At 39.7% G+C, this 15,366-nt stretch overlaps 1 protein-coding gene across 1 annotated transcript; it reads right to left on the reverse strand.

Annotated features, from left to right (window-relative positions):
• Positions 1–2,711: 2,711 nt before the first annotated feature.
• LOC147001789 (uncharacterized) lies at positions 2,712–12,503 on the reverse strand. Its single transcript, XM_085828575.1, has 7 exons — positions 12,434–12,503; positions 11,377–11,404; positions 9,908–10,066; positions 8,974–9,138; positions 7,849–7,980; positions 6,967–7,148; positions 2,712–2,962 (listed from the first exon to the last, which is right to left on the reverse strand). The coding sequence occupies exons 1-6, from the start codon at positions 12,501–12,503 to the stop codon at positions 6,977–6,979; spliced, it is 726 nt and encodes a 241-aa protein (XP_085684701.1). The 3' UTR covers positions 2,712–2,962; positions 6,967–6,976.
• Positions 12,504–15,366: the final 2,863 nt, after the last annotated feature.

Raw genomic sequence — 15,366 nt, forward strand, 5'->3', positions numbered from 1 at the left:
TATTTACATTTAAATGGTGATAGAGAGAGCATGCAATTAGAGCATGCACTGCCCACAACAGGTCTCAATGGAAACCTCTCAGGAGCCTGCAGCAGCTACTTGTAAAAAAGGATGGTGTCTGTGTTCTTGAGAAGCAAGAGACACATTCCTCCTGGGTACCTGGCATTTGAAATAAGGGACTGCCTGATGTAGGCTGTGATAGAAACATTTCAATAGCCTGTGGAAGCTCTTCATACTAAAACGTGATTCCCGTTATCTTAACCTTAGCCCTGTACAATCACTGTATAGAATTCATTGTGCATGACTGCTTTGCAGCTGGTCTTGATGTGTATAATTATTCTATTATATCTGAATTTCCTATTTCTTTCTTCTTCTGCTTTGGTGTAGTCTGTGAAACTCGATGTTTCTTGATGTAATGATTCTTAAACTATGAAAAATTGAGATATAAGGGGCTCAGAACAGCACACTTCAAAATGTCCCAGGTGTATGCTGTGTGCTCTCATCTTGGAAACTATGTAAAAACTGTGTAATGATAGTTCCAGATTAATTCATGACTTTTAAAGAAAGTTTGAATAAATTATTAGAAAATGAAATAGAGGCAACATTGGGACCCGAGAAATATAAAAGTTATTGATGTTCTGAAATTAGTTTCACACAACATTTGAGAGTAGTCCTGAATAATAAAATATAGATTATGTCATGTGCTGTATGCCAGTCAAACTAAGTCAAAACACTGGGATTCTTTTATGAGAGTTATTGTTTGCAATGTACAGAATCAGAAAGCTAGCAGAAGTACTGAGTTAAGGGTAAGCATCTCTGACCCATTCAGTGCTTTGGTAGAGGCTTTCCCATCAGAGCCCTACCCTGCAAAGCAGAGGATGAATCTCCAGTACACACCAGCTACTCAAATGAATGCCTTGTTTCCTTTTGTAAAGAAATGGAGGAGGCCATTCAGACACCATCTGGGAAGGCTCTATCTCATTTTCAGAGCCACTACAATTGCAAGATTTTATCTTGGCTCCAGCTCCATTGTCTTATGCCAGTATTCTCTGCATCGCCCACTTTCCCGTGGTAGTGTCAAAAATGATGGGCTCTGCACTATGATTTATCCCTGTTACCTGGTGTTACTGTTCCCCAAATCTGCTTCTCTGATCCAAAGAGAAACTTCAAATCACATTCTAAACTGCTTTTGCTCTGAAAGGAGATGGGTGCTTCTACTTTTTTACAACAAAGTAAACATATCTCAAGAAAGAGTTTCTATATGTATGATACATTCCACTAATATAGCACACAAGGAATGACAAAAGTGCATATCAGGGGATGGAGAGATAGCTCTTCATTTGAGAATATGTTTCTCAAAAGACCCACATGGCATCTAACAGTCCTCTGTCATTTTAGTTGCAGGTGAAACCCCATAACTTCTTCTGGCCTTTGGGAAATGGCATGCAAGTGTTTCACAGACCTACAGAAGGCAAAACATGCATAAATATAAAATAAATCAAAATAACAAACAGAATCACCACTGGGGGGTGGGGAGAAAACAGAGGGAGAAAACTCATAGATCATAAGGGCCTGGATTTTGTCTCAGCTTTTAAAAACATCTGGATACTGAATACTGAACTCTACACTGTGCTTGTATTAAAACCCCTAAAAGGAGCCAAATGTATTGTCAAGCACAAAATTCACTCTCATAATCAAGAAAAACAACAAAATCACCAAAAAATACCCTATTTTGAAAGGTCCTAAAATTGAATCACTCTAGTAGTAGTTACCACTGATAGAACATTTGAAGGAAAGCAGAAGCATACATGTCTGTATTTTCTGACAGCTTTTATATTCCCTTAGAATATATTTTTATTTCCTGAAAGACATTTCAGAAATACTGATATATTTCCCATTAATTTGTTCAACACTATCATCCGCAGCATTTTAGCAGCAGCTAAATATTTGACATGCAAGGATACAATATGGGTAATTTTTTCATCATGACATCGGTATCCACAGAGTTGAACACACTATCCACACTGAATGTAAAATCAATCACTTTTGTAGCTCAGTCTGACTGAGAAGTCATTATGGAACCCAGGCTCCTTAGCGAGATCCATTTGTGTCTGATAGGTGTGGGATTTCAGTAGGGTGATACCACACCTGGATAAAGAAGTTTCTTATGAGTGATGAGTTGGAGATCACTGTTTTAATCTTAAGAATACATCCAATTTATTCAATAATAACTAAAAGTGGGCAGTCAATATGTACAGTGTATAGCCTTATCAACATATTAACTCAATTACAAAACAAAACAACAGCAAAGAAACAAACAAAAAACTTCCTAGTGAAACGAAAGAAAACCAAAGAACAAAAGTAATCAAAGCTCAAACCAAAATCCCAAAACAAGAATTGTGCTAAACAGCCTTCTTTTACTGTTATTTTATAGCAAACACTGACAGCAAATGACTGTCCTTGGCAACACAGTAGAAAACGAGTTACTTCTGGTAACAATCTTTACAAGAGAAATTTAAGTAGGTTTCCTTTTTTGGAGTGTGGGTTTGAAGAATATGGACACCCAAGACTTAGCAGAATACATGTTACCAACTTTGGCTCAAATCTTTACAATTTTGTAGAATGATTTTGTAATTTTCCTGGATGACCTATCAGGACAAGGTAAATTTACACTCTCAGAATCTTCCTGCTTGCCTTGCAGCTTTTGATCTGTCTCAGCACATGTCTGAATCCCTCTACATGTTCACTCTTGCTGAGCCAGAGCCCAGATGAAATTAAGGGCTATTCATTGCAATGAAACAAAAATAAAGGAAGAAAATACAGCAGATGATATCTATGATTACTGGGAAGGAGATGAAATATTTGCTTTGCACATGTGGAGCTTCCCCTATAGAAGATCTCTTCAAAGGAGGCCTTGTCCTGGTCAGTTCCATGTTCCAGTTTCTGCTGGAGTATTTCACACCTAGGGAAGGAAGGAACAATAACCCGGTTAGTGTTTTTCAATTCAGCTCTACATCTCACACTAGATCTATTAAGCTGGACAATCTATTACAACTTATCATCTGCTGACGTCATTGCCTGCATCCCCAAGTGTCACAGAGCACTTGGGCTTGTAATTATTTCTCAGCTTTTAAAAACAGCTAGAAACTGAGCTGTGAAATACACACTATACTGGAGTTTAAAAAAAAACCTATATTACTCCAATAGTCCATGTATAATATATAGAATAATAACATTGTAGCAATGTCTGAATCTGAATTCAAGAGAGATGTGATCAACCTAGAAAACCATGTGGATGCTTTATGGGGAACCTGCCTAGAATTGAAGTGAAGGTTATGATTATTTCTCTAGTGCAGGATCCTGACAGGGTACCACTCATCAACCCCTATATCTGGAAATAAGCAGTGAAAATATATCACATGAAGTCCACAGGCACTGCATGGGTCCTATAATCAGGAAGAATGTGTTAACTGAAAATATTTCTAACACTAGGAACTGAATTTTAAAACTGATGGCCATGAAGGAACATAACAACACACCTGTACATCTAAGACTGTTGTAGAGCACTCTGTCAAATATGCAAATTATTTGTATTCACATAACACTAATATCTTATACTTCAGCAAACTGTTTAGTTTCCGCAGTTAATGCTATTATAAAAATCTCCCAGGATATTTTGGAGACATAAAAAACAAATCTTATATGGGATAGATACATAGTGGGCAAAGTATATAGACAGCTCAGTCAGTGATATGCTTTCCCCTCATGAACCAGACTCAGAATCAGGGTTCTTGGCATATTATTCAATCTGTCTTAGCAAGTTCCAAAGGCTGTGTAGGGTAGGCTTCTCTGCCAGCAAAGGATCACGTGTTGGTGGTGGACTAGCCTCACCTTCATTGTTTCAGCCTTTTCCCAAAGTAAACAGTTCCTTCCATTAGAGGCTCCATTTATCATTGCCTGAATGACTTGGTGTCCAAAGGTATGATCCCAGAAAAATAGGAAGTCACTATAAATAGGATCCAATGGATCAATTTTCTTCAAATAATATGATTGTGTCAGGGATATTTTGAGTAAGGTAAGGCTAACTAGTTGAAGGTCAAATACTTGCATGGATTAACTAACACTGAGTAATAGTTCATGAAAGGGCTGCATCACATAGTACAATTTCACTCTTTAGCTGATGGATATCAGGATATCATCTTCTTCCGGACTACCCTGAGGATCATTACAGACCTCATGTGCCCTAGAGACTCTGTGGATATCTATTCTTGTTCTGGAATCTCTGGATCCAAGGAGACTTCTTTTCTACTTTCTGAACCTTGCTTCTCAAACACCTACCTGATTTTATATTACCAGACCTGTCTGAAGGTCCTAATTTCTCCCAACCCCCCAATTAGGCTGAATCTAACTCTGAGAAAATGATCTTGAATAACAGCAATTGCAGAATGTTACACAAATAACATAGTGTGAGTTCTTTAGATTATCATTATTATTATTATTATTATTATTATTATCAAGGGGCTCCTGAAACAGCCCTGTTTTGCACCACAGCTATGGGAATTGTGCTGGATACAGGTACAACTACAAGCAACACAATCTCTCAATGATTAGAATCGAAACCAAATTATAAGGCAAAGTTTTACTGAGTAGAGGAAGCTGGAAAGGCAATGGTAGCAAGCAGTGAGGAAAGAATCTGGAATGCTGAAAAGACATAGTAAGCCACCTGACATTACAGTGGGCCTTCATAATTCTTCCAGAGCAGTAAAGGGACATAACATGGATTTTATATACTAATGTCCTCCTCGACTCTATGTACCATATACCGATGATTTTCTCCAAAAGTTTTCAATGAGGATCAGTAATATGGCCCCTAGCCAGTAGAAAGTATGACTTTATATGAGCTTTTGTGTCCCTTTTTATTTCACTTGGGAGCTAGGTAGAGTTGCATACTAAATGGACTGCTGTATTTGATTTTTCATGGGTGCAATCTGAAATCTCAGGGGCTTTACTCATCATGCTTGGTCGCTAAAGACGGACACGGTTGCAAGTCTACACAAACAGACACACAAACACATATAGACATAGAAACACAGTTGTATATATCCATACCACAAACACTTACAAAGGCATTTTGCATTATACAAACACACAACTTAGAATAAACACACTGAGTCACAGCTGGTACACACACACAAACACACCCCAACACACACACCACATAGCACAAAAAGACTGAAACAAAAACACATACATCAATGAAATTCTTGCTCTTATCTAGCATATTTTTGTTGTATGAGCATGTAGTGGGACCTATGGGTTTTAGACTCAAGGGGGCTTTGCAGCCCTGACCTGTACTTATCTCCTCTTTAGAAACTTTTTCTATGCAAATACTTGCTGGTTCTACAAGGACATTAAAATCTCTACACAGATATCCTGGACAACGTAGCACTAAATTGCCAAGAAAGAGCTTTCTACCTATAGCCTCCAGTAAGCCCCATTTTGACTCATCACAGTCCCCTCACTAAACCTACACTGAGTCCTTTTTAGCATCTGAGGAAGACTGTGACTTTGATCATTACTCAGGAAGTTTGCAACACCTTACTTATTATATGATATTAAATCATTCTCAAAATCAGTCAGGGGAAATCTAGTTAGATGACCTGTTGTGACATATCTGAAATGCAGCACTCTACACAACTCTGAGAATCTATCCTGAAACAGAGCCATGCCCAAAATATAGTTAGCAAAACAATGTCAGCAGAATGATGTCCTGTAGGCTTCTATGTATGCCCATGGTTAAGCCAATAAGAACAGCCAGAATATCCCAGGCAATAACTCTAAGCAGGAAAAATGAAAAAATCTAATACTTAGTTTAAAAATAGTAGTATTGTTTAATGATTTGTTGGTTTAAATAAGAGACAGATCTCCACCTGGTAGTGGACAGGAGATAAAAAGTCTACTGGACATAGAACAACAGGAAGTATCAGGTTTATTGAGAGACCTAGGCCCAAAGAAATAAGTTAAGAATGACTACACAAAATCAGATGTCCTTAACTGGCCTTACAAAATACCCACAAAGGTACAGATTGGCATAAGCACCCATAAACACACATACACAAACACACACACACATAAAAACATAAGGGAGCAAAAAACAATGAAGAATCTATCATGCTAGATGAACAAATATTTTAGACTATGCAGAGCAGATATTTAAACTGAGAATTTCAACTCTAGTATTCTTACTAGAGAAATAGAAATCCCTATAAAACATTCTTGGTCATATGAGGGGTATATATGGAGAAATTTTTACATGAAGCCTCAAAACTCTCATACCAACTGAGATTGTGAGAAGCCTTTCCTACATCCCTGCTCATTCAGCCAGCTCCAGACCACAAGGCCCAGGAAGGAAAACTCCAACAGCACTCAAAGAAAATAGGACTGACATGCTGCTACTCAGGTTCACTCAGTGTGAATCAAGATCTATAGGGGAAAAGGTTGGGGTGGGGGACAAAAACTTCCAAAAGGCAACAATGAAATCCACTTATTTGTCAGTTCCACTAAGCTATCATTCCTGCAATCTATGTCCTACCTAGAAACCTACCTGATGCCCATAAAGCAAATGAGCTTCAGGACTTTACTTCTTCCTTCAAAGCTCTCCACTGATCTGAAGAAGGACTCCAGCACAGCACCCTTCAAACTTAATATCATGTAGAGTTGTGATGTGTAATCAACTAATCTCCCCTAGTGAACTGCAGATTATAACAGGGCAGAAAAAATTGCTTGCTAAACATATAGTTTCTTGAAAAAGGCTACCTCCAGAGAAAGCCTTGTAGATGATCACCTAAATAAACACTTGGAGGAGACACAGGGGAGTGCCTGGATAAGTTGGTGGATATTTCATTGGATTGTCTATGTTTATGGTTAGCCATGAGGGCAATCTGCCTCTGATACACATCATCCTACCTGCTACTGCTTAGCACTTGGGATGTATGTTCTTGGAGGTCTCATCACAGAACCTCTTTTCTTCACCATAGGATGCTTTCTGGTCAGCCTGCTCTACCAGCAGCTTTCTGTTCTCATTCAGCAACATCCTTACTTTTTCCTTCAATTGATTGCATTCTTTCAGGAGGTAGGTGTGCTTGAAGCTGAACCAAAAACAAACAAACAAACAAACAAACAAACAAACAAAAAAGGTGATTCCCAGCAAGCTTCTATTTGCATGCCACTCCACCAAGTACTATGATCTCTGCAAGGGCCCAGATCCCCAGACAGTCCCAGACTAGAGTCCACAGTATACCCATCAGTCCAAAATAGAGGCAGGTCAAATCCAGGGACCAGCCACATGCCACAAGAATCAAAGGACTTCTGAAAACCCTGACACTAAGTGTGCCCCATGTACATCACAGAGGAGGAAATGTACCTCATGGTTGCTTATATGTCTGTGGTACCAGAAAACCATCAGCAGGAAGAGTGCAAATCAACTCTGAGGGAGGAGAGGAGACCCAAAAGGTATAAAATCTTTCCATTTTTGTCATGGATCCCAGATCTTTTAATCTGCTGTCAGAACCCTAGAGGTCAGGGTTGCTTGAGATTCCCAGCATGGTGGAAATTGGTTCTATACAGAGGATCCTGAATTTGGAAGAATAAAGACTGACTGTCTTGGACAATCTTCACACTTAGGAAAACTGAGTCCAAGAGGTACAAATCCAAGACCCTTGCCTCAAGGGAGGGCTCCTATTAAGAAACAGATAGTATAGAACTAGAGCTCTTACTTTTGTTCAAAGTCCTGGAAGTCCACAAGCATTCTCTGCCTAGTTCAGGGTCTCAGCAGTGTCTGGGACTCACCTGTAGGAATCTTTATCTTCTATGAATTCCTTGTACATCTCAATGGTATCACTTATTGACTGTGTCATTTTTTCCATATCTAACATTGTCTTCTCATGTTGTGATTTAATGATGGCGAATTCAATGTTCATCCTGTGGTAGAGCATGGCCCAAAGAGTAAATAATCCTCTGAACTAAAGCAATCAAGTATCATGTGCAAAAAGGCTGTATCTGGACTACCCAAGCCAATTGTATGCCACATCATTGCTCCTTCAAAGTGGGTCCTATTGGTACTGATTAAATATCTTGTGCAGAGGACAGCAGAGCCAGGCGACCAAATGGAGATGGCTGACCTTCAAGAGCTTCTTTTGTGAGCCTGAAAGAATATACTAGTTCTGTGAGATGTTTCTACTAGACTGTGCCACAGGCTTTGGTCCTTAGATATAAGGATTTTTCTCCTCTTAGTTTTAAGGCAGGGATAATCCTTTGATCCAATTGCTAAATGAATTCTCAGAGGACATAACTAGTATTTACAAAGAAAAAGGCTTTATAACACCTCCTACCCCAGGAGATTCCTTGTGATACCAAGGTAAACACAGGGAACAAAGTACCCTGATGATCAACTTGGGCCTCTAAGGACTCAACACTACCATGCACTACAAACTGTGCATCACACAAATCCTCAGATCCCATCCAAGGTCTCAGAACCCCAGATCCTGAACAAAACACAAACAACTAACTTCACACACACACACACACACACACACACACACACACACACACACACACACACACACACATACACACACACAAGTTAAAACGCCAAATAAATCCAGGTAGGTTCCACAGTCTGAGAGTACAATGAACAAAATTATATTAAAGCAATAATGGCCTGCAGACATTGCATTCTTACACAGTAAGGCAGCTATTGTGACCAGTTGTTAACAAAACCAATCAGACTCCAAGCACAGCAAGGGCAAGTACAAAAGAGGATGACCATAGAACACACAGCTCTTATCCAACAATTTAACAACTGTCAAGACTTCTTATAATGAATGTGAGAGATGACACACTCCATTATGAGAGAAAATGTGGGTTAACAGAGAGGGCACAATACAGTCAACAGGATACAGGGCATAATTTTACCTGTAGTTCAAATCAGTATTCATGTCAATGTCCAAGATTCGAAAAAGTTCTAATCTCTCAGCATTTATCTTCCTGATATAAAATTTCATATCTTCTACTTTATTCATATTCTTCATATGATTAGTGATGTTGCAATTTTGGGGTGATGTTTTCCCAGCAGACACTGAAGATAGATAAACACAAATGCATTTGCATAGTTGATGGCCCAGGGCAGGGGAGACCATTCTGAGTCCCAAAGAGAAGGTTGAGGAAGAGAAAAGCTAGAGACAGGATTAATCACTGAAAAAGCAGAAAGGCTATATTTGAGCTGGTCTGCTAAGTTATATTCCTCTTCCCAACCACCACTGTTGGTCACAACTAACACACACTATTTATTATATTACCCCTTGCCCTGAAATCCATAAGCTGCCTCACACATAAAGATTTGGGGAACAATTTCAGCTCATGTCATATGTTATGCCAAGAAAACCATCAATACCTAGTCATGTGTGTTCAAACTCAAAGTGGCTGAGACATCAACAAATGACCAGATTAGAATCCTCCTCTGTTCTCTGCATCAGAGACTCATGTATCCTACAATAATCTAGAAGATGAAGTGCTTCAACTCCCTACCAATAAGCGACACATTGTTATTCTCATAGTGCCTTCTCAGGGCATTCTTTGACACTCTAAATGAAATTAAATGGCTCCTAGAAAAGAAGCTGCAGGATTGTCAATTCCTGGCTCTGTCAAATGAATTTTCAGAAATTTTAGTCTCTTGGTCTGTCATTAAGAAAGTCCAAGGCTCCAGCTCTTAATATCTACTCAGGGAAGGCTCAGCTCAAGCCAACCTGTTCCAGAATTTCCCAAACTCTGCCCAAGACTCACTGTGCCTTCCCCAGAATAATTTCCTTCTTCTGTTTTTACAAGAAAGGATGCCAGATTCCTTCTGTCTTGGTCTGGTCTCTCCTTGATCACCATTCTCCTTGTGAAATTGCCTGCGCAGCCAGGAAAACATGCCTGATTGAGAACCCAAAAGGCACTGAAGGAATATCCCACAGGCAGTTGCTGTAGCCACAACACAGGTGACATCACAGAAGATTCTAGTTCTATCCTAGATACAAGAGATTGTCCAAGGAAGGCATTACTGATGATGTCACTGGGAAAGGCTAAGGCCTATTTGATAACTAGATCTCCCCAAATTTACCAGTTTCTGTTGTGCATTTCCTAGAGCCTCTCCTGTGACCTGGCAAATACCCTATTGCAACCTCTCTTTCTAAATTCAGAGATTTTTCATATGCTTCATTAGAAGACAAGTGCTTTCGATGGGAAGCATTGATTAGGACCCTGATATGCAGAAGAGATTTTTGTTAGCATCCAAATCTCTAGGGATGGTGAAGAGATATTTCTCAATAATAAATATACTATCTGAGTGAATTCATGTGACATACAGTCTAATTCCCCAGGTTTTCCCTGTTTCACAAAGGCCAATATCTTTCTCCTATACCTTTAATTGTATAAAATCTGGATAATATCTTGTTACTGTGCATATCTTGATACTTGGTATTGTTCCTATATACATATCTATGTGTTTCAAAAAATCTCCCGTTTATAATCCCATCTTTTGCAAGGAAAACTCCCTTTTCTTTGGAACATAGGGGCTTAGCGACAGGACAAATATAAAGTGGTAAACTTTCTGTCCCATCTTCAAATTATTAACTTCCACACCCTCCCTTTCTAAAATACAACCAGACAATTAAAGTGGACATCATTGAGGAAAGGTCAACCTGGACTGTACTGCATTGTAGCCTCATAGCCATCAGTTCTCTAATATCAGTCTTCCTGAATTCCCAAGTGCAGGCATGGGATGCTGGGGTTGTATCATAATTCTCTACTCATAGCAAACATAAAACTCATGAGGTAGGGCAAGGAGTGGAATGGCCTGAGTTCAGGTTAAACTTCAATTTTAATGGGTCTATAAGTTCAGGATGGAGTCCCTTTGGCTTTGTCATCTGAGGCTTCTGTGTTCTTATGCTGGGTGTGCTGAATCTGTGCTAGAATGAAACCTATCCTCACATATGCAAGATGAAAAATCATGTATGTCTTTTGCGGGAAGACATCTGCCTTTGACTACCACCTGAAGCCACACAATACCAACATGCAGAGCTCACAATTGAGGGGCAGATATTGTTGATACCTTAGAAGTTGAGGGCCTTTTCTTCCAATATGGAGCCCATATTTTGGCAATGTGATTTTTCCTTTGGTTTTTCACTATCTGTGGCTTGGTTGTTTCCTGGCCTAAAGGATTCTGGATGCACCAACAAGGGGTCTCCTCCATACTTTTTCTTATCATGAAAAGGATTTTTGCAGAATCATGCCATGCCAGTAGGAAAGTCAACTAGGCTGCTCTTAGGTCCAGCTCACCTGGTAGAAGACTGAAGACCTGAGGTATCTGGGGAAAGAAAGCAGCACACAGTATCACACAGCTCCCTCTACTGCAACTGATAGAACTGTAAAAGGGTTGTTTGTTTGGTTTTTATTACATATAAAGCTAGCCAGAGTGGGTACATGCCTTTAATCCCAGCACTCAGTATTTTTTTGAAAAAATGTTGTTGTTAGTATTCCTATTGTTTCCTTTGGTTTTTGTTGTTAATTCCCCCAGTTATTTGCACTGTACCTAGAAGGTTAAGCTCATGCTCTGTACAGTCCTATCATTCATGTTAGTCAGAAGTGGTTACTCCTCAGATGATCTCATTACTCACTTTCAAATAAGGCAAACAGTCACAGAAACATTAGTTACCTTTTATGATCTCATGGAACCAACCCACCGTGACTGTAGAGTGGCATCTCAATATTTTGGATTAACTTAGCTTCAGTTTTTGAGATGACAGGCCTTTGTGGAAGTCTCCATTTAGGTGGCAGAGGGCCTGGTATAGCTGAAAGAATGGCTGCCTTGGAAGGCCAAAGCTGGCCCTTTAGTGTCTCTGAACCCTGAGGCAGAAATCTGCCAGTAACACAGGAACACATGGCCAGGGCTTGTTTGGTACTGTATTATGGATGAGCCCTGAGACCAGGATGAAAAGAAGCCTCTAGATTTCTATTAAAGGTGGCACAGTCACTTTGATGTGAGGGGAATAATGGATCTTTGGGGTGCAAGTCCTCCATTTTATTCATCTTTGCTATGTACACAGTATGTGTCAATGACAAAGTCACCCTACTTTACAACATCTAGCCCTTCTAGATGTTAAAGTGTTTGCCGGTGTATACATACTAGAGTTAGTAGAACAATATATTTTGCCCCATTTTGATAAAACTTTAATTTTGTTTTTGTATTAATATAGTTTTTGCTCATTCACATTACATGATGCTTACTGCAACCCCACACTCACAATGTTTCCCCAAAATTCATGAACTCTTATTCTCTGATCAGATGAGGGGCAACTATCTCAGAACATCTCTTCTTCTACCAAAGTCAACTTACCCTGTCCTGTGAAAAGGTGTCGAGGATGCTGTAAAAGGATGTCTTTTGCTTGGATTTTCTCTTGCTCCATTTCCTGGATATGACAAGTTCATACAGAACTGTCCTGGAACATGGTACTTCATTCAGATGGTTCACAAGAAGCACTGGTTTTGTTAATGTTCCATCAAACCTACTCCCACTAGTGTCCTAACCCTGGCAAAGGCAATGAGACATGAGGCATCTATTCCAGGAGTTTCTGATTATTCTCAGAGCAGCAGTACAGCAGCCTACAAAGCTGGCAAAGTTAAGTGAGGTCAAACAGGGAACCTAAGAGCATACTGCTTCTTTCATAAAGTATGTTCTAGAGGATTACCGTATCTAAACACACATAGTTTCATATGCACTGGACACTAAAGTGCTCAGCATACATTGCTTTTGTCACTCAGTTTCCCCAAATATTAGAAGTCCCCAAATTTGGAGAAATTTGAAGGAAAAAATATGTTCCTGGGGTTGGCGATACCTCAAAAAAGTGTGAGGACAGAGAACTGTTTGAGAATCAGAGACCAAATGCTTACCAAGATCAAAGTCGAAGCCCAATAGGAAGATCTAAATAATATGCCATTGGATGAAACATGAAATTCGGAAGCCATAGGTCATGAAGGTAAGTCTTTGGCCTTCAGGCAGATCTATTTCGAATTTTCTGAGGAACCTCCAGATTGATTTCCATAGTTGTCATAGTACTTTGCACTCCCACCAGAAATGAAGTTTTGATTCTCTTTTCTCACATTCTCACCAACATGTGCTTTTGCCAGTTTTTGATCTTGGCCATTCTTTATTGGAAAGTATACGGCCTTATACCAATCTCAATTGCTTTGGTTTTCATTTCCCGGAAGACTAAGGACTTTCCACATTTCTTTAACTGCGTCTCAGCCATTCAAGTTTCCTTGTTTTGATTTTTTTCTATAGTTCTTTGCGACTTTCAGACTGGGTTCTTTTCTTTTTGGTGTTTATCTACTTGAGTTCTTTAGATATTTTGGAATGTAAGGTTAGTGAAATTTTTTTCCCATTATGTAGGTTACCAATTTGTCCTACTGACTATGCCCTTTGCCTTACATAAGTTTTTCAGTCTCATGAGGTCCCATTTATCAATGTTTGATGTTAGAACCTGAGCCATCGGAGCGTATTTAGAAAATTTGCCCCTACTCCTGTGAGTTTGAAGATCTTTCTCAATTTCTCTTCAATTAGATTCAGTCAATCTGGTTTTATGTTGAAGTCTTTGATCCACCTGGCCTTGAGTTTTATTCCTGGTGACAAATATGGATCTACTTTCATTTTTCTACATACTTACTTACTGACAGTAGGACCAGCACCATTTATTGAAGATGCTTTCTTTTTTCCATTGTATATTTTTGGCTTCTTTGTCAAAGATCATGTGTCGATATGTATGGTTAAATTTCTGGGTCTTCAATTAATTTTGTTTTTATATTTTAAAATATTTTAATCTTACACTTCAAATTTTATCCTGTTTCCTGGTTTCTGGTTCAAAACCTGTTATCTCATGCCCCCTCCATCTGCATCTATGAGAGAGTTCCCCACTCACACAAACACTGCTGTCTCCTTGCCCAGGCATTCCCCTATACTGGGGCATTGAACTTTCAAAGGAACAAGGGCCTCTCTTCCCATTAATGTCTGACAAGGCCATTGTCTGCTGCATATGTAGCTAGAGCCTTGGGTTGCTCCATATGTACTCTTTGATTGGTGGTTCAGTTCCTGTGAGCTCTGGAGTATCTGGTTGGTTGACATTGTTGTTCTGCCAATAGTTGCAAATCCATTTAGCCCCTTCAGTCCTTTCTCTAACTCCTCAATTGGGGACCCTATGCTCATTCCAAAGGGTTGCTGCAAGCATCTGTTTCTGTATTCATCAGTCTTAGGCAGAGCCTCTGAGGAGACAGCTGTAGCAGGCTCCTGTCATCAAACACTTCTCTGAGGAGACAGCTGTAGCAGGCTCCTGTCATCAAACACTTCTTCGCATCTTTGATAGTGTCTGAGTTTGGTGTCTGTATATGGGATGGATCCCCAGGTGGGAATTCTCAAAATGGCCTTTGCTTCAGTCTCAGTTCCACAGCTTGTCTCCACATTTCTTCCTGTGACTCTTTTGTTCACTCTTCTATGACACTTTTTTTGTTATTCTAAATGAATTTGCAAATTGCTTTTCTAAGTATAAGAACAATTGATTTGGAATTTTGATGGGGATTGCATTGAATCTGCAGATGCATGATGGCCATTTTTACTATATCAATCCTGCCAATCCATGAGAAGGGGAGATCTTTCTATCTTCTGAGATGTTCTTTGATTTCTTTCTTCAGAGACTTGAAGTTCTTGTCATACAGATATTTCACTTGCCTGGTTAGAGTCTCTTTCAAGGTATTTTCTTTTGTTTGTGACTATTGAGAAGGATGTGGTTTCCCTAATTTGTTTCTCAGCCTGTTTATTTTTTGAGTAAATTAAGGATACTGATTTGTTTGATATAATTCATATCCAGCCACTTTGCTGAAGTTGTATATCAGGTTTAGCAGTTCTCTAGTAGTCAGTGCTTCTAATCATTGGTTGTGTGCTGACCCCTGTGGTTGAATTATGGGAAGCTGCTAACCCCTGTTGTTGGAAAGCTGGAAGAAGCTGAGGAGGGGGGAGGGCAACCCTGTTGGAGGACAAGAACACTCAGTAAACCTGGACCCTGGAGATCTCTCAGATGCCGCAATACCAACCAGGCTGCATACAACAGCTGTTATGAGGCCCCCAAAATATATACAGCAGAGGACTGTCAGGTGTGGATTCAGTCAGAGAAAATGCACATAATCCTCAAGAGAATGGAGGCCCTAGAGAGTTCAAAGGTCTGGTGGGGGTGGGCGTGGGGGTGGGGATATCCTGTGGACACAGGGGTTTGGGGGTGGTGG

This window comes from Mus caroli, unplaced genomic scaffold (genome assembly GCF_978045245.1).
Source record: "Mus caroli unplaced genomic scaffold, Mus_caroli_1 scaffold_12, whole genome shotgun sequence".
Lineage (NCBI taxonomy): Eukaryota > Metazoa > Chordata > Mammalia > Rodentia > Muridae > Mus > Mus caroli.